The following is a 20321-nucleotide window of genomic DNA, read 5'->3' on the forward strand; positions in this document are numbered from 1 at the left end:
TCAATGACAAGTGACTGCACATTTCCACTGCCATCGGAACACCATTACTGCACTGATGAGGCGCTGCCAGAACACAAATGACGTCATTGATGTCCACGTGTAACAAAGCCAAGACAGGACAGATGGATAAGGGTGACCCATCTTTGCCAGGTTTCAGACTGCAGTGACAACCGCCTGGACCATCCCAGGACTTCGCCGTATTCACCCCAACACAGTTTGACAACGTTTATGTCATCATAGGATCAGAACACAACGTCCCACCATACGACTTATCCCGACACAACGTCATCGACAAGCTCGCACAATGTGGTGCTGAAATCATGTCCTCAGACCCTTGTTTTGGTGGAGAAATGTTGTTTTCACAGAAGAGTCCAGAAGAGTTTAAAGGTCACATGCAATGTAAAACACAACTTTGCAGATTCTGGTACCTTTCGGTATGCACTTACCGAAACAAATCATAAAAAATGCCAATTCAATCTATAAAGTTGAAAAAAACTCGATAAAAAAAAAGCCCGCGAAATCGGAGTTCAAACGTTTCATTGAATTCCCCCCAGCGCTGGGGGGGAAACTGGTTTCAACAGCTGTGCTGCGCTGCGCTGCGTCCATAACGCATGCGCAGTGAATAGGTTCGCGGAGCTTGAAACAGTATGCGTGCCCAGCATCTGAGGTCGTGAGCAGTAGTCTAATCTTGGTTGTGTACACAAATAAGTAAATAATCTACTTGTTACGTAACACCTATCAGACTATACGACATAAAGAAAATAAGCTGATTTATGACTCGTGCACCCAAGTCTGCCACATTACGTAATTAGGCACGTGTGATACACATGACATGTTTTCATGTCAGTGGGTTGCAAACAAATTACAATCATTTTTTTCGGATGACTGGATCTGACGGAAACTGGTGCAAACTCTTGTCAGTTTCAAGTCCTGCTTTGTACTTGGACGAATGACAGATTCCAGCCACGCAGTAGTTTACCATATCTACTGACATGATTTTTTATTGGATCGAGCGCAAATTCAGAGAACATGTATTTTCTAAACCCAACATCTCTATATACATTCTTCATGGATAACGACTTCTTTTCGTGTATATGATTTTGTTTGAAAAACAGTATATGAATCCATACTGAAACGACGCATCAAGTACACAAAAAGAAGTTGTTATCCATAAAGAATCTTAACTCTCTTGTGACTGGCTATACTTCTAAAATGCCCATCAAACAGATCATCTTTCTGTACACACAATGAACCCTCAGCATATCAGCAAATGAAACAGTCAATCGGAAACCGTCGTTACACTTGAGTGCATATTCACCCGCTATGACTTGGTTCGGTCTCCCGAGGTCTTCGTTTCGGGGGAAGTAAGCCCAAGTACAAAATATTGCACTTTTGAATCGCAATTGTACACTTATAATTGTGTTTATTTGTTTTTTTAAAAGCAGCAATGTATATTATATGTCATGAATAAGTGATAAATGTGTTTTAATTATGTTTGATTTTTTGGTTGCATGTGACCTTTAACATTTCCCATAGTGATGGAAGTCAACGTGCATATAGACAAGTGGGAGGACGTGAGGCCTGGGAGACTTGTGTCTTGGAGAGGAATCACTTTGGTGGTGGTTCCATGATGATTTGGGGTGGAATAACAGCACGCTAAAGAACTCCTTTGGTGATTGTTCAGGGCAACTTAACTCGTGTGGGCTAAAGAGATCAGATTCTTCGACCTGTGGCAGTTCCTTTTTTCAACGTCATGGCCCTGGGTTAACGTTTGACAGGACAATGCCCACCCTCACACACAGCAAGGGTTGCTATGGATTTCTTGCAACACAACAATGTTGACCTACTGCCTTGGCCTGAAAATTCACCGGATATCTCCCTGATAGAGCATGTTTGGGATGAGATGGAACGACATCTACGCAGTCTCCCTCATCCACCAGATAACATCCTTGACCTTGCAACAGAACTTGAGAGAATCTGGCTTGACATCCCACAAGCCTTCCTTGCACATCTGATAGGCTCTATGCGCCCTCGATGCACTGCTGTTCTCAATGCCGATGGTGGAACACTCATTATTGAGCTTGTGACATGGTTTGTGGACAATGACATCATTGTGATTGACTGTCCAATTGAAATTCAGACTTGTTATGGTCTCATGATCCCTCAATTAAAGTTTATATGTACCTTTGACTTTGTATCATACTTATCAACTGGGATAATATTTTGACAATGCACAGTTTCCTTATGTGGCTATTATACTAAGCTACTTTGTTGGTGTAAATGTTAGAAACATCCTTTGAAGCTCACCTGTGAAGCCAGTGCTGCGACCACATTCACTAGAGGGTGGTGAGACAGGGCGTGGCCTCCATCCTTTGTCGTGGGGAGCTGGTTCAGCTTCATCAGGTGTTTTCGTACTTCCAACACAGCATGACACATGACAGACTCACGACACTTGCACTGGAAAACAACCAGCACAGGTATTAACACAAACACTAAACAAGCCTCCAATAGTGCCCTAGATAAATTTATAAGGGACATTGTACTACTCTCATGGATTTTTTCACGTTTTTTTCTTTGTCTTCTTGATAGGGCTTTGGGTGAAATCAAGATATCGTCACAGTGTGGTTCTTGAATGATTTAAATCAAACTTCTTGGGGCTATCAGATGGGTAGAGTCATGCTAGTTTTAACAAGTTTAAGGTTCCATGAGCTGTTCTTCATATTAAGGCTAACTATTGCCATTTGAGCCCTGTCAAACCTGACCACTCTCAAAACATTTTTAAACACACAAAAGGATTCTGGAATTCTTACTAATAAATAATGTTGCCTTTGTTGAAAAATGAATGAAAACATGACCCAAAACACGTCCCAAACAATGTGTGTGAAACTGACCTTGACATGTTTCTCCAGCTGGGAGGGGTTAAAGTTCATCTCCATGTGAACTGCGTTCAAGTCCAACATCCATAATGGAACACATATTCTGCCGTCTCTCTCACTGCATGTCTGGAGAGAATATAGCACCCATCATCAAACAGAAATACATGAATCTAGTTTTCTAAGCAGTAGATTTGACGTCATAATGTCTTACTACCGGTGTTGGCTGTGATTAGCATTCCACCTTGGGGGATACCAATATTTTCATTTTAAGGGTCAAATTAGGAGGTTGCCTTATCAATGAGATTGGCTTATCTACAGTAATATAAGCTATAGGAACAGGGAATTTGTTTGTTTGTTTTTGCCATGTGTGGTCTTATATTACTGATACTGACTGATTAATTTCGGTCACTAACAAATGTGTGTTGCGTATATGCATCTGCATGCAAGGCATCATGCATCCTATAATACCACACTTAGATTTATTCCAAGGATATTTCTGGCAGTTATTTCTGTCACATGTCACTTGATTCAAAAACCATTTCATAAAAATTAACTTTTTGAGTATGTTACAAGCAATCTCTTCTGGAACTAACCTCACAATATCTCTTTATCAAATGAATTGAATGAGTTGAATGACATCCAATTAAATCTACACCTGTCGTCAATGTTATTTAAATGTTATCCTTATTGTTTATCTAATCAAAATAGTTTGAGAAGATAATTTCATTTTACTACTTTAGCATGCTCAAGATTTCCATTGTGAATCAAGGGAGGTAATCATCCTTCAAACAGTTTCAAAGTCTTTTCACAGAAAAATCATAACTGTGGCCATCATTATTGTAAGTCTTCAAAGCCCATCATGTTCAGAAAAACACGAAAAGTTTCCAGTCCTTAGATGAAACCAAAACAATATGTTAACATATCAACTATGCTACCCTATTCCTGTTGTGAACCCAAAATACATTGTACACAAATAAACAACATTCACACTTTCAGTTGAACCCTTGGGATGATTATGTATTTGTCGATGCTAACCTCTCTCCGTGGTGTATCAACAACATCTACAATAGCCAGACTGAAGGAAGTGTCAGCCATGTTGGTTAGGAGGACCGCCTCCTGTAGGACACGTCTCTGCTCGGATGACAGCGATGAATACGGGACAGTCACTGATTCCTTCATACGCTGTTCGGTTAATGCCGAGCTGAGGTTGTTGTAGCGACCGGATTTGATCAAGAGCTTGATTATAGTGTCATTACAAAGCACAGCCTGAAACATCATCATGAAAATGTATCAAATGACAGTGTGTCTTTCTCAGAGTTAGGTTTGGTTAAGTGGCTGGCTATTGCAGTCATTTGAAAATTGTGAAATTTTTATTTATCTGATTTATCTGTTGCACAGATGGTACAGATGTAAGTGAAAATGTTCGGATGAAAAATTATTGCATTAACCATTATCATTAGGCTCCAGGCCCTGAATTGTGAAGCTAAGACAGTCATAAGACAATGTTAATGTATGGCACTTACCACTATCTTAGCTCTAAGAGTTCTTAAAAAAATATAGGTCCAGACTAACAAAAACCTAGTGACTGATAATATGGGCGATGTCCCACTCTGTCCTGGTACAATGATATGCAAAACAAGTGCCCCTGTTCCAAAATCTGAAAGCATCAATTTGTCTTAAATGGCAAGAAAGCTGTTTATTTGTCCATACAAACACTTCATCATGATTCAACACTTGGTCCTAAAATAGAAAATAAGTTTAACAAAATACCATGAAATTTGTTGGTGTTTTATGACTTTTGGAACAATGGAGTATTGTCGACTTCATTACAATGTCTGGAAATATGGTGAAGAGTTGTATTAACAAATAAACTACATTTATGCCATTTAACAACAACCTGTTGCTTTCAGATGTGTTGCATCACAAGCCTTGACGAGGTTCCAGTATGTTTTTCTGCTGACTATTAATAACACATGCTCCATATTGCACCTAAGAACCATGCATGTAATGCACCGTGAGTAGTATAGGGAATGACAGTTCTAAAACACTTTCAAGAAAAGTCTCTACAAAGCCTTATTTAGTAAATAAGGCTTTGGTTGGGCCCTTAGCTCTTGCTACTATTACCCCTACTACTTAACGTGTGTTGGAGGTAACACTGTGCCGTACGGTACGATCAATAATTCTTCTCTTACAAACCCCCTACCCGGCCCATCCCTCAAGTAGTATAAGTTAGGTTCGTCGGCTTTCATATCCACTTTATCTATGTTGTAAGTTTTGACTGACCATATAGGATCGGTGGCTTGCTTACGGCTATCACCCTCGTGTTCCCCCGGCTGGTATAGATATATTACCCCTACTACTTAACGTGTGTTGGAGGTAACACTGTGCCTATGTCATGTTTATATCGATGAAACAGTTTAACGTGAACTGCCTACGATCTCTTTGGTGTTCATAATAAAGGCTTGCTGGGCTTTTTGTATCCCCTGTTCTATGTACTTTTTTTTCTCGTCCTCGCTGATAGCAGACTTACGAGACTTGGATCGAATATCTTGTTTCATTCCGTTATATTTTTTGAGTTCAGAGAGGATTGAACGAAACTCCTCTTCTGAGATCTTACTATCAGAGAGTGCCGTGGAAATACGCTCACTCACTGTGTTCAGCTTTGCTTCGGCCAGAACCCTGATCTCGTCGTGTTTCAATGCCTTACGATTAAGTCTGCGTGATACTAACTTAAGCGCCAATCCTGCTAACCCTGCCACCCCAGCTGTTATTTCAATACCTAGCACTATAGGTGCAGCCACGATGGTAGCTAACAACCCAACACCTGCCGCCCCTAGTCCCATGCTGGTTGCCATAAGGGTAGTGTCAGCCCCGTCCACGATATTGAAAGCTCTATTATATTTTTTACATAGTGCTTTCCGAGTGTCACGGTCTTGTTCTAGTTGACGTTTCACATCACATAACTGCCTCAAGCGGAACCCATCTACGGTTTCCAGCGTCTTCGCTACTTCCTCTACGACTGGGTACAGACCCATACTATAATATATATTTTGAAAGATATTTTAATTGGGTTTCAGTTAATATTCTCTCAATGAATTTGAAGTCTACAAGTTCTAGATTACCCAGGGTAATAGGTGAGAGGCTAATAGACTTTCCTGTTGTAATAAAAACCCCACTGAGGCTTATTAAGCTGGTTATAGGACCCGTGGGGGTATCCTGTTGTATAACAATACGACAATATTGGTCTATGTGTTCGTCATACCAGTGGATTGACACCCCAGGTAAAATTTGGTTTACTGTTGGGGTGTTTTCATTATCTAAAACCCAAAAGAAGACTTCTATGATGAGTGTGTAGGGGGAGTATATTTTATCAAGATCCCACTGGGGTAAAATCTTACTGCTAAATGTTAATTTATTTTTTATTCCAGAACTTAACCTATTTTTTCCTTTACGAAGATTTATTGATGATGTTGCTTTATCCTCAAAAATAAAATCCCCGGGCCAGATACCGTTATTCCTAATCTTAGAGATGGTCCACTCGTCTTTTAATGTGATATAAGGTGAGGTGAGTGTTAAGTTGATCAACCATTTAGGCTCTTTAAAATCTGATAACGACACCCGTCTGTACACGTTGTCTTTGAAGTGCAGGATATATAAGGTGTCTTCCTCACCAGGCTGATCGAATCCCTCCGTATCTCCTAGGTCGTTAAGCGTAGTGTTGGGATGATGACTGGTCATTATTATACTATTACGATATAATTTCCAACTGGTTTTCTGATAATAATTCAGGGGTTAACTTCATACCCATGAAGTGTATGTTGTTAGGCAGGAAGATATTGATTAGTGATATCTTGTTTTCCACGATCACGTTGACCCCCTGCAGACTGGTCTTGGAGTCGACACCCACCCGCACGTAAACATTGCAAACTTGATACTGATGTTGTTTGCCCCACCCGAGTTTGATCCCCTTCACGATCTCGACATCATTCCCCGATGGTTCCCCTAGGTAGACTTTGATGATCAGTGTTGAGTTTGCCGGTAGATCCTCTAGTATAGTGACCACACCTTCGAATTCAGACACCAACTGCAATTTCACGTTTTGTATGGCTGGTTTACTCGATAGCATGTGGGCTGCTATAGTGTTGACTGGGCTGACGACTATGCTACGTCTCTGAGTTGGGACGTAAGCCACGAGCAGGGTTCCATTGTTCACGACTTTGTTTAGGTGGTTGTCTTTGTTATCAGTGAACACGTAGGGGGAGACGAGTCTAATATTGAGAAACCAGTCGTTATCGGGTAACAACACCCACTTGTCATCTTCGGTGAAGACGAGCATATATGGCTTGTTTCGGGCGACGGTAGTGCTCTCAACATCGTCTAAGTCGAACAGTTTACCCCCGAACGATGGGTATATTATCCAATTATTATTACCGGTGTTGACAAGGGCGTACTTAGTGTTGACTGTTGCTCTTGTGGTATCTACTATATCACTTAGGGTTCCACCGGAGGGGATTTCAACGCGTTTGTAAATGTTGTTTTTCAGTTGCAAGGCGTACGATTTACCATCTACTCCGGGAGCGTCGAAACCGCGCGTGTCTCCGAGGTCGGAGATCCCGATATTGACGCATTTTTTCACTCCGGGCCCTTGTGCGCTGGTCATTTTACATGAAGCGTTAAGCTGAGGTATCCTATATTTACAGGATTATGATTTATATCTAACACCGATATTGTCAGCTCAGGTATGTTGCCCTGGGTTAATCTCTTATACTGCCGTGGTGAAAACGACTCGGTTCTACCGTCGTTGTATTTCTCAGTTTTCACCGGCACTGCTCTCAGTATAGTGGAAGGGTGACCTCCTTGAATGTTGTACGTTGTGCTCACCTGACCGAGATGGATGTACAGCTCTCGGTACGGTACTAGATCGGGTAACTTCATGCCTGTGATGGTTGTTGTTGGTTTTATCTCGTCAGGAGACATACCGAGTATCCTCGCTAATGGTCGGCCGAGCCTCAAGGAGGTTCTTCCGTTGTTGATTAACACCACTGTGCCGTTTGAGTCGTTCATCTTGAGTTCGGCTCCCAGGGGTTTGAAGACCTCGTCGTTTAGAGAGCACACGCTGTAGTAGCCGTCAGTTATCTGACTGCGAGCCCCACTGACGAACAGCTTATTGTTGCTGGCGTTGATGTTAGTCCATTGCGGTAGGTAGGTGATATCGCAGAGTGCGACTTCGAGTTGACCTGACGTGTTATCGATCGCGTGCGTCAGCTGAACGGCCTCACCGCTCGTTATTCCTGGAAGTGTTATGTACATATTATAATATATGAATTATATATTATAATATGGATTTAGCACACTTGAAAATCGTGGTGGAAGGTAGTACGGGGTTTAAAACAACCTTTATTAATATCTTTGAAAACTATATCGTGTCCGTTAATAACGCGCAGGCGGTGGTAAACTGGAATCAAAACCCAATGCAGTTTTGGCAGAACCAACTCAACTTTGCTGTGTGGTGTGCGACGACAGGGTCGGGTGTGACACCAGACTACGGTATAGACGAACTGAGTAAGGCAGTCATTTTGTTTCATATTTATTATCAAACGAGACGAATATTGAAGGAAATAAGTGCTCCTCTTCCCCAAGATAAAGCGTGGAGTATGACGAATAACCCCTATGATAAACGCGCTTATGAACGTGTTTGTGGGGAGTTTGAGATTCCAACGAATAAAGACTTTCGCCTTCCTGGTGTGAACCATGGTCTCGGTATAGTTCTCGTGTACTTCTACAGGTCCGGAACATATCAGGCCGGTTCTAAAGATGGTTCATACAACCCACACCGTCATACATTTACAGGCCCCACAACGAATGAACAGATCCATGTCAGCTGTATAAAGCAAACCAATCCTGATGCAGCCACAGCCTGGACTAAAATGATCTCAAAAACATCGAAAGAATTCACTCGTGCTGGTACAATACGCTTGAACGACTCGATTCGAACGTACGTGTGGGCGCTGTTGGGTGCGCAGTCGATGACGCGTTCCAACATCCTCGGTAAGGGAACTGCTTACGACGCTCAGAAACAGTTCGTTTCCAACATTGAGGATGCTATAAATTCTCCAGTTGATCTCCCGCGGGCCATCGACCGTTACCAAAACGTGTTAGAATACGCCAGATCGAAAGTCAATTACGTGTTTGGTGTGGGGCTGTACATGGCTCCGAGTGATATGCAACTGAGAGTAAAAAAAGTGGTGGGTTATAACAACAAAATAGTCATAGCCACGGCGGATCAAAAGTTGGGTATCAACCCCGATATTAACACCCCCTATATCCCACACATCCCACCACGTGAAACGGGTATAGTGGCGCCACCCCCGGAGCCTAAAGTTCAACCAACACCACAGGAGGTGACCCCTCATATTCAGGCCTCCTATCAGCAGCATATTGATAGTAAAACGGCCCTAGTGGTTGGTGGGGTAACTTTGGGACTTATTTGGTTAAAGATTTCTTAGCCGCTACGTACACCAGACCCGCCACGGCGACGATGGCTGCCCACATGTTTTGACTGAGCCACATGGCAGTTTTAGCCAGAGCGCCCAACAACCACGAGACGATGCTACCCAGGATGCCGGGAAGGGCTTCGGCGGCTTTACCAGCCAGTTTAGCTAGGCCTTCCCCGAGTTTTTTTATCCAATCTTTAACACCACCGCCTGTGGGAGTTCCCCCGCCGCCAGGTGTGGGGGTTCCTCCCACCAGTGACACCACCAGGGTTGATATAATGAAACCCAATGCAATCAGAATGCTGGCGATGGTGATCCCTTGCTCCCGGAACAATATCCGAATCCTGTTGGCTAAAGTTGTATCCTCGTTCAGTATTCTATCGATTGTTTCCCGAATGCGACTGATCTGGGATCGAAGCTGTTCACGATTCGAGGAAGCGGATTCCAATCGTGTACGTCTCTCGTCTTCTAAATCACGTAGTCGTTCATTGATACGACGCTTCATATCATCGTTTTCAGTTTCGTTGAGTTTGGTTTTTTCCTTAGCGATGTGCTCGTCGATTTCGTTCAGTTTCCCCATGTTGTTCACGAGTTCTCCACGCACGCGTTTCACGGCTTCGTCTAAGCCGCGCAGTTCCCTTACCGGAAAGTCAAACCCCGGTAACGGTTTGTCCCAGTAGGTGCTCAACAGTTTTTCTATGCTGTCCGAGGCTTCTGTAGCACGCTGTGGTGTCATTTCATCTCTAGTGTTTTTTTATTGCGCTTGTTAACGAGGTCAACCTCTGGGTTAGACTTAAGGCGTAGAACACCCTTTGTATCAATAAAAAAATTATCAAGGTATCGGCCCTGTGGATCAACGTAGTATTTATCACTTCTTAAACTTTCGTAATAATCATCTACCGTTGTTGCCAAAAGTTCTTGGTTCAATGGTGAACTAGTAAATGAGGTCTCCTGCTCATCAGATGCCTGGGCACTAGCGCCCGGCATCTCCGTCATATCTATGTCTTCATCCATTAGTATTTAAATATATTTTATTTATATATAACAATGTACGGCAGAAAATTAGATCCTTTCAGAAGATTGAGAGAGCCATTAGGAGCCAGAGCCGTGCGCCAGTCGGTGACCATCACCAACAATCCCAGCAAGATCGACCAGAATCAAACTCTGCTGGTTAGATTTCCAAACCTTGGTGAGAATGACCTCATTGTACCAGGCACTGTTCGACTGGCGTTCAATATCACGTTGACCTCCGACAACGACAAACGCGAGCTAGTGCGGAACGTGGGGCGAGCCATCATCAAGAAAACGACCGTCAAGATCAGCGGTAACGAGGTGCTGAGCATCGACGACAGCGACGTGTTTCACTGCTACAGGGATCTCTGGAAAAGCGAGGGAGAACGAGTCAATGATGTGTACCAGGGTATCAGCAAATCAACCCGGGCGCGCATAGGGTATGTCTTCACGCCAGACCAGCAAGACAAGCTATCGGACGGTGAAAAGGCCATCGCTCGAGCATACGGGAATCGATTCTGTGTGCCGCTCGACTTCGAGTTGCTCACGGGACACGCGCCGTTTTACCAGGCCGCGCTGGGTGATAGGCTCGAATACGAGCTCACGTTTAACGACTATAGCAAAGTAGTGCGTACGCCGAACGGTGATGAGGCCAGTTATACCATAGACAGCATCTCTCTGGAGTTCGACATGGTCACTAGCCCGGAGCTGGCCAGGCAGGTTCGAAGCCAGTACTCTGGGAAGATGGCTATCCTGTACGATCGCGTACTGAGGCATAGATCAGTCGTGCGAGATAAGAGCGACACTGTGTGGAATATCAACCTGAACGTGCCGGCGCGATCGATGAAAGGTATCCTGGTCGTCCCCGTGGAGTATTACGATCCATTCCGGAGGGACAGCGAGAAGTTTTTCAACCCAGAGATTGAAAAGGTGGAAGTGACCATCGAGGGCGTGCCCAACCAGCTGTTCAGTCATGGTATGAGACCACACCAGCAGTGGGATGAGATAAAAAAGCTACCAGTGGGGGATTATATAACAAAGGACCTGGACCTCGGCTCCGTGCAGATTGGTGAATACCTGACCACAAAGTACGCCCTATGGTTGGACATGCGATCCACGGATGATGATAAACTGCACGGTAGCGGGCGCCGTATAGATAACGGCAGCGAAGGGATAACCATCCAGATTACTAAGAAGGCTCAACCCGCTGGTAAGTTGAAATTATATCTGTACGTTACTATGGACGCGCAACTTAATATAGACAATGTGAGATTCGTGCAAGCCATCTACTGATGGGGGGTACCCCCCCACACCCCCCAACAATAAACTGCCCCAACTACCCACTGACCCACACTGCGCCATAGTGTGCGGGCAGACTGGCTGTGGGAAGACCGTTTTCGTGTTGGATATGTTGGAGAGTTACTACAAGGATGTGTTCGATAACATCGTTATCATGTGCCCTACTCTGAGCAAGAATAAAACGTACGCGCGACCTTGGGTGATGACGGACCCGGACGTACACAAAATCGACCCTGGAACACGCCTGCAGGACTGGTTGAAAGCTCTTCACGAGAAATTTAAAGGGGAACCGACGCTGTTCATACTGGACGACTGCAGCGCTAATCGCGAGATAACAAAAAAGAGAGACATGCTATCGTACCTGGCCTTCTCCGGCCGGCATGCAAATCACAGCGTCTGGGTGCTAACGCAGAAGTTCAACTCGGTGTTGAAAGACCTCAGGGAGCAGACGCGATGGGTGGCCTTATTTCACTGCAAGGACAGGGATTCGTTCGAGGAGTGTTTGAGAGAGAACGATGTGATGAGCAAATTAGAATGGGAACGGGTGAAGAAACAGCTCGCTGAAACTAAACACGCTAAGCTCGTGCTCAAGACCGACCAACCAGTAGCATATATAGTATGCTAAGCAAAGCTAAGCAAAGCTAAGCAAAGCTAAGCAAAGCTAAGCATATAGCTATGATATTTGAAGTATTTGTCGTGTGCAACTTAACCTTCATTTCTCTGTGTTTTGTCTGCATCGGGTATTATATAGTTAAAACTAAATCTTACTTGTTATATTATAAGATGGAGTGTGAGGAATTGCTCGAACAGTTAGTACCTGGGGGTACCCCCACTGGGGGTGTGGGGGATTCCCCCAAGCGAGAGAAACTGGTGGCGTTGGCTGTTGGCGGCAAAGCCAAACATTACTTTGGAGACTACACCCCGGATAAAATTCACAAAATGTCAGCCGAAGAAATCGATAAGCTGTACGCTAGATACGAGTCCCGGCTCGGAGCAGAAATGACAAAGACAATAGGATCGGCTATGACCCAGATATACACCGGTATTGTATCACACTTCCTTTCCATTCCACCAGAGCGCCGACTTTACCTGTGGGAGGACCTCGAGAAAGACCCTTTTATCGAACACGCCGTGAGCTCTATCAGCTGCGGGCTGTACCACAAATATGGTATGTTGTTGGCTCCAGTGACGGCGGCGATTATCACGGCAAAACATTGTCAATTTGAGAGAAAGAATAATAATAATAGTATAGATGGATGCTGCACAGGAAACCCCAGTGGAGGTACCCCCAACAGTGATGGAGGAGACCCCACCCCCAACAGTGATGGAGGAGACCCCTTCAGTGGGGGTACCCCCAACAGTAACCAGGCAGAAGAATCCTAAGAGAGTAGCTGCCGGTAAAAAACGGTGGTGTAACCAACATAAAGTGGCCAACCCAACCCGACTGTTGTTGGCTGTAGGTGTAACTGTTGCCTTGGCTATCTCGTGGTTATACGTGGGGGTACCCTCCCACAGTGAGCCACCACCCAACAGTGAGCCCCCCACCCCCACGGTAGACCCGCATATCATGTTATAATTTTAATATTTTATATCATATACATAATGTCTGAGGGGAAAACGTTCGTCAACGACGCATACCACGCCACAGTGGTCGCCGTAGGGTACGCTCGGTTGACTAAAATGCTGCTTAAACAACCAACTATCAAGCTAGATTTCAACCTGCAGGATATGGGTATGCTCATAATGAACCTTGGTATGGCGATGGCCACAAAAGACATCCTAGTAAAACAAGGAATAATACCTGATAATATAATTAAATAAATATAGGGATGGCCACGATAGCTATGATGGTCGGTGGGGCGTTAGTGAATGCCCTGGCATTTTCCGGGAGTAATTTCCTCTTCTCGAAACTACGAGATGATCACGCGGCTGAAATACAGGAAGAAAGGAAGCGGCACGATCTCGCTACTGAGAAATTACAAAGAGCACAGGCTGAGTACGCTAAAAAACGCCTCCAGAGGATCGATTTCATTAATGAACAACTCCAGCGTGAAAACCATGCCGTTCAAACATTCAACGATGTCGATGAAGCAATGAAAGAATACTACCTACTAACTGGTAAACAATTGGAACCGCTCAATAAACCCACACTCGCTCAGTACTACACACCATCCAAGGGACAAATGAATCGTGAACTGGGCTTCATAGTGTTGGGTATAGCAGCTACTGCGTTGGTTGCGAAGCAATTAAATTAAAATACCTATATAAGTAAACATGAGACCCGCTCCATACCGATGCGAATACATACTTATGGGGAAGACCGAGGCCTGTGGTAGGAAATGCAGGAATCAGGGGTTCTGTTGTTTCCATATGGGAAGTCCTAACTACACGTGTTCTGTGTGTGGTATCGGGGTTAAAGGACACTACTGTCTATGTAAAGCTCACGGAGCGAACGTAGTCAGACATCAACTCATCTACGAGAATAAAAAGGGCTACATAAAAGAACGTAGGCGACTGCTCAAGATAGACTCCAGTGCGTGAAACAGCCACTTAAGGGTTACCTCCCTTTACTGTGAACCAATTAGACATTGGTTCTCTTAGGTGTAAACACTATGGCTACTGTGCGTGAGCTGAAGCGGGTCGCAAAACAGAGAGGTGTGATCGGGTATTCTCGAATGCGGAAGTCAGCATTGTTGAGATTACTAGGTTTAGAAGCCCCTCCTACGGTAACACAATTAAAAGCTCAAGCAAAACAGCTTGGATACACGGGTTATTCAAACCTGGGGAGAGCCGGGTTAACCGCATTGTTATCACATGCCCCCGTAGCACGTCCCACTGTAAAACAACTGAAAGCCGAGGCACACGATTTGGGTTTAGGCGGGTATTCCCGTATGAGAAAACCACAGCTTGTAGAATTATTACGACAGAATAGAGCTATTGACCTACAGTTCGTGCGCACTGAGCGCGCTGTAGGCAACTATTTGAGAGGTTGGCGCATGCACGTTGATAGAAACATAGACATTACAGATATCAAGCCTCTGATAGCTGATAAGGTCAACCAGGAACTAAATAACCTAGGAAGTATCAAGTTTCAGATCACAGTGAAAATGTCGCTCGATAAGCAGGTTGGGAGTACCACTGAGTATGTTCAGCCTTACTTCCGAGGTAAACAAGAGGTCGTCACACATACAGAGACCATTGACGCATCAATCGATACCAGTTTTCAGGGTGGGCTGTAGATAAAATCGATAATGTCTATCTAGACATAGCTAACTACGTGCCGTTCAGAGGCGGGTCATACCTAGCCTTGCCCCCCTACTATAGGAACAAACATGCCATAGTAAACGTTAAGAATAGAGGAAACGATTGCCTGAGGTTAGCTATCAGGTCAGCCTTATTTCCAGCTGACACTAATCCGAACAGGCCTTCTAATTATCCTCAGGATGATGGGCTCAACTGGGATGGTATAGATGAACCCAACCCCATATCCCAGATCACTAAAGTAGAAAAACAGAATAATATGGCTATAAATGTCTTTGGGCACGAAGGTAACAAAACAATAGTACACAGGGTCAGCCCGGTGAAGGATCGCCAAGTTATCAATATATTCATGATCCAACGAGGTGACAAGTATCACTACACGTGGATAAAACATCTCAGCCGGTTGTTGCACGACCAGTCGAAACACGATGGGGAAAAACACTTTTGTGTACGATGCCTACACGGTTTCAGTCGAGCTGATTTATTAGAATCCCACCGGGAGGATTGCCAAGGTGTGGGGCAGACGGCCATACGAGTCGACATGCCTAAGGAAGGTGATAATATCCTAAAATTCAGTAACCACAAGAACCAAATGTCTGTGCCTTATATTATATACGCCGACTTCGAAGCCTTAGTTGTGGGGGATTCCCCCAGTGATGCCGCCGTCGAGGCTCCCTTCACCCACAAAACACAAGAGCATAAAGCCTGTTCGTTTGGATACATTGTCGTCCGTTGTGACAGGGAAACGAAAGCTCCGGTAGTATATAGGGGCCCTGACGCGGCTGAAAGGTTTCTAAAGTGTTTGCAGGAGGAAGAAAAAATTATTAGGAATGCATTGTATAAAATCGCTCCAATGCGTCTGACCCGAGTCGACAGGCTAGCTCACGCTAGTAGCACTAACTGTCACGTGTGTGACTCACCACTTAACGGTGATTCGGTGAGAGATCACTGCCACATAACTGGTAAGTATAGAGGCGCCGCTCACAACGGGTGCAACCTCAAGCTTAAAATCAACCCTAAGACAATAAACATCCCCGTTGTCTTTCACAACTTGAGAGGGTACGACTCACACTTGATCATGCAGGCCATCGCGAAAATCGATGGTAATATAACGTGCATCCCCAACAACATGGAGAGATACATCTCCTTCAGCTTAAACGGACTTAGGTTCATTGACTCGTTTCAGTTCCTCCTGTCGTCACTCGACAGTCTGGTCAAGGCCAACAATACCTTCCCTATCACCGATCGATACACAGACGCCGAGACTAGACCCCTGCTTATGAGGAAGGGTGTGTACCCCTATGAGTACATGGATAGTTGGGTCAAGTTCACCGAGACCAGACTACCCCCTATTGACTGCTTTTATAGCAAGCTGAATGAGGCGTCCGTCTCACGAGATGATTACTCGCACGCGACTAACGTATGGAATAAACTGGGTTGTAAGAACCTGGGTGATTATCACGACCTGTACTTGAGGACAGATGTACTGCTGTTAGCCGACGTGTTTGAGACGTTTAGGCGGACGTGTTTCAAGCAGTATAAACTCGACCCCGCATGGTATTACACCAGCCCAGGTCTGTCGTGGGACGCCTTGCTTAAAAAGACCGGAGTTAATTTGGAATTGCTCACAGATTACGACATGCACCTATTCATTGAGAAAGGCTTGCGAGGTGGGATTTCCATGGCATCCAAACGATACGCGAAAGCAAATAATCAATACGTGAAAGGTTACGATCCTAACAAGCCAACCAATCACATTCTCTACCTCGACGCAAACAACCTGTACGGCTGGGCCATGAGCCAGTATCTACCTACAGGGGGATTCGAATGGGTACCCCACGTTGATGTTATGGGGGTTGCACCAGATTCGAACAAAGGTTATATCCTCGAGGTTGACTTAGAGTATACCAAGGAATTACACACATCACACAACAGCTACCCCCTGGCCCCCGAACGTATGAGGGTTAACCCAGACTGGATGTCTGAGTACCAACATAACTTGTTAGGTGGGCGTGTGACAGACGTTGAAAAACTCGTGCCTAACTTAATGAATAAGACCAAGTACATCGTTCACTATCGCAACCTACAGCTGTACCTGTCGTTGGGTATGAGGCTGACCAAAATACACAGGGTGCTCATGTTCGACCAGAGCCCATGGATGGAGCCCTACATCAGAATGAACACAGACCTACGAAAAAAAGCCACCAGTGATTTTGAGAAAAATCTCTACAAGCTCATGAACAACTCGGTGTTTGGTAAGACTATGGAGAACCTGAGGAAACGCGTGACCGTGAAGCTGGTTCGGTCGAGTGAGGAAGACAAGCTCAGGAGATTGATAGCCAGTCCGGCATTCAACCGTAGTAAGATATTCACAGACAACCTGGTTGCCCTACACATGAAGAAAAGCCACATAAAATTCAACCGGCCTGTTTACGTGGGGATGAGCATCCTCGATTTATCCAAACACCTGATGTACGACTTTTACTACAACGAGCTCAAGAAACAGTACGGTGACAGGTGTGAAGTGCTGTACACTGACACGGATTCCCTGCTGATGGAGATTCGAACCGAGGACGTGTACGAGGACATGAAAAAACACCTCGATTTATACGACACCAGCGACTACCCTAAGACCCATGCCATACACAGTACGGTAAATAAAAAGGTCCTAGGTAAGATGAAGGACGAGTGTGCTGGCACGCCAATAGCCGAGTACATAGGTTTGAGACCTAAGATGTACTCCATACTGAAAGCCGACAATAGTGAGATCCGGAAGGCTAAGGGGGTTAAGAAGTATGTGGTGAAACAACACATCAAACACGCCAGATTCAAGGAAGCCCTGTTCAAGACCCGTACCTTTAGACATAAAATGAACACACTTAGAAGTGATGGACATAAGATATACGGACTGACTATAAACAAGACGTCCCTGTCGCCTATGGACACGAAACGTTGGATAGCTATTGATGGGATAAACACATACGCGTATGGACATGAAAAAATTTGAGGCTATTTACTACAGCCCGCGTGGGTACTGGAAAGGAGCTAGCACAGTAGATAAACTAGCTAAAATAGCGCGAGTACCCCCGGAGGAAGCCAAAGCGTGGCTTGAAAAACAAGCCCTGTGGCAGATCTATTTGCCGGCACCACGCTACGTGCCTAGAAGGAGGTTCGGTATTAACATACCTAATAGCGTTCACCAGGCAGACCTACTGTTCCTACCCCACGACAAGAGGTACAAGTATGCCTTAACCGTAGTGGACGTAGCCAGTCGTTACAAGGAAGCCGAACCCTTGACCACGAAAGATTCGGCCCAGGTAGCCAGAGGATTCGAACGCATATACAAACGCAGCCCGCTGACGTGGCCAACAGAGCTGCAAGTTGACCCCGGACGGGAGTTCATGGGTGCCGTGTCACAACTGCTAGCCAAACACGATACAAAGGTCAGGCGTGGCACGGCCGGAGCCCATCGCAGCCAAGCCATAGTTGAGAGATTTAGTAGGACTTTGGCTGAGCGCTTGTTCGGCTATCAGTATGCTAGGGAGATGGCCACCCCTGGAAAACGATCGACTGAATGGGTCACGAGGTTACCCAAGGTGGTGTCGGCAATCAACCATGAAGTCACCCGTCTCACCGGTAAGAAACCGGCAGACGCTATCAAACTAAAATCAATAGTTGCAGAGTCGGCCGCTCCATTGCGTGGGAAGGAGAAACAGATACCAGATAGGGCCCTAGTGAGGTATCTATACCAGCCGGGGGAACACGAGGGTGATAGCCGTAAGCGGGCCACCGATCCTATATGGTCAGTCAAAACTTACAACATAGATAAAGTGGATATGAAAGCCGACGAACCTAACTTGTACTACTTGAGGGATGGGCCGGGTAGGGGGTTTGTAAGAGAAGAATTATTGATCGTACCGTACGGCACAGTGTTACCTCCAACACACGTTAAGTAGTAGGGGTAATAGTAGCAAGAGCTAAGGGCCCAACCAAAGCCTTATTTACTAAATAAGGCTTTGTAGAGACTTTTCTTGAAAGTGTTTTAGAACTGTCATTCCCTATACTACTCCGTGAACATAAAACAGAGTTACCTCCTCTTGAGAAGTACATGTCTGCAAAGCAGGTTATGTCACAAGATGTACAGACAGTTGGCATTTAACAGACACAATTTAGCAGCAAACAGACGGTAGCAAGCTGTACCAGTACATCCACTCAGTCACTTCTTTCAGGAGCTTTCATAAGGGGATATTTTCCAATTCCATGTCCTCACAGAGGAGACTATGCCTGAATATGCCTGGCTTCGTAGTCAGTGAGAAAGTGAGTGAGCATGGTCAATGCTACTTTTAGCAGCACACAAGCAGTATCAGAAGGTGGACAAAAGAGATGGGTTTCACACACTGTAATCATCAAACCTTGGTCTTTCGTGTGACAAGCTAACATCTTAATCACTTAGCTACTTAGCTACATCACCTCCCCTTTCATTGTGTGTAATGCTACAACTGTTGCATCAGCTGGTTGTTCACTGACCGTCTTGTGCAACTCGTCCCTCACGGCCTGAATGTCTGTTGCCTCAGTGTTGTTCAGGACGGGGAAGGCTGAGTCACCATACTGTCTGTCAAACAGAAATACATCACAAAACGTACATACATCACAAAATGTAGACATATCTAGATCCACAGCACCACAGTGTCTAAAGAAACATTAATTGAAAATATTTATGTAGTTGTACTATCAGGTAATGTCTTCTTCAGGGAAACCAGATACCCATTGTGTAATCATGAAACTCTGGTTCTGAAGTTTATCAATGTGCAATAATTTTTAACTGCATTAATGAATGAAATAACATTTTGGTATTAATCCCAAAACTTCTGTTCACATACTTCAGGAACTGATCTGCAACCATTACAGCCATTTCTGGAGTTGCATAATCTGCTGCATGACGTACATCTCTGTATTTGCTGAAAAAGCATTTAAATGGTATTTAAAACAAAAACCAGACACTACATACAAACACACTATTTCTTTCACTGTACAAAAAGTTGTGTGAGTAACTATCTGAATGTTACATGTTTTATAGCAAAACTGAAAAGAAAAGAAAATAGATCTATTAAAAGTGCAACTTAAACTTAAACCTTTTATGGCAAGCATGGGTTGCTGAAGACTTATTCTACCCCGGATCTTCACGGGTCATCACTAAATAGAAACTGTGGCAGACAAGTATTTGTTGCAAGAGCTCAAATTGAACATAAGCTAAAACATGTAGCTATGGCGTTTGGAATTTAAGTATGCTAACAACAAGAACTGTTTTAATCTATTTTCAAACATTGTGAATGTCATTTCGCCATGAGCTGGATAATCAGCAGTGTTTACTGCCTTTCTT

At 44.6% G+C, this 20321-nt stretch overlaps 1 protein-coding gene across 1 annotated transcript in view; it reads right to left on the minus strand.

Moving 5' to 3' along the window:
* The window catches only part of LOC137298153 (uncharacterized), a 41341-nt gene that overhangs the window by 13056 nt on the left and 7964 nt on the right, over window positions 1-20321 (minus strand). Inside the window, exons 8-12 of the mRNA XM_067830265.1 lie at window positions 19822-19899; window positions 19469-19553; window positions 3912-4142; window positions 2892-3002; window positions 2308-2457 (exon numbers count right to left, since the gene is read on the minus strand). Of these exons, the coding sequence (XP_067686366.1) occupies window positions 2308-2457; window positions 2892-3002; window positions 3912-4142; window positions 19469-19553; window positions 19822-19899 (655 nt within the window). The remainder of the gene's footprint in view (window positions 1-2307; window positions 2458-2891; window positions 3003-3911; window positions 4143-19468; window positions 19554-19821; window positions 19900-20321) is intronic.

The sequence above is a fragment of the Haliotis asinina genome, chromosome 10 (assembly GCF_037392515.1).
Source record: "Haliotis asinina isolate JCU_RB_2024 chromosome 10, JCU_Hal_asi_v2, whole genome shotgun sequence".
Lineage (NCBI taxonomy): Eukaryota > Metazoa > Mollusca > Gastropoda > Lepetellida > Haliotidae > Haliotis > Haliotis asinina.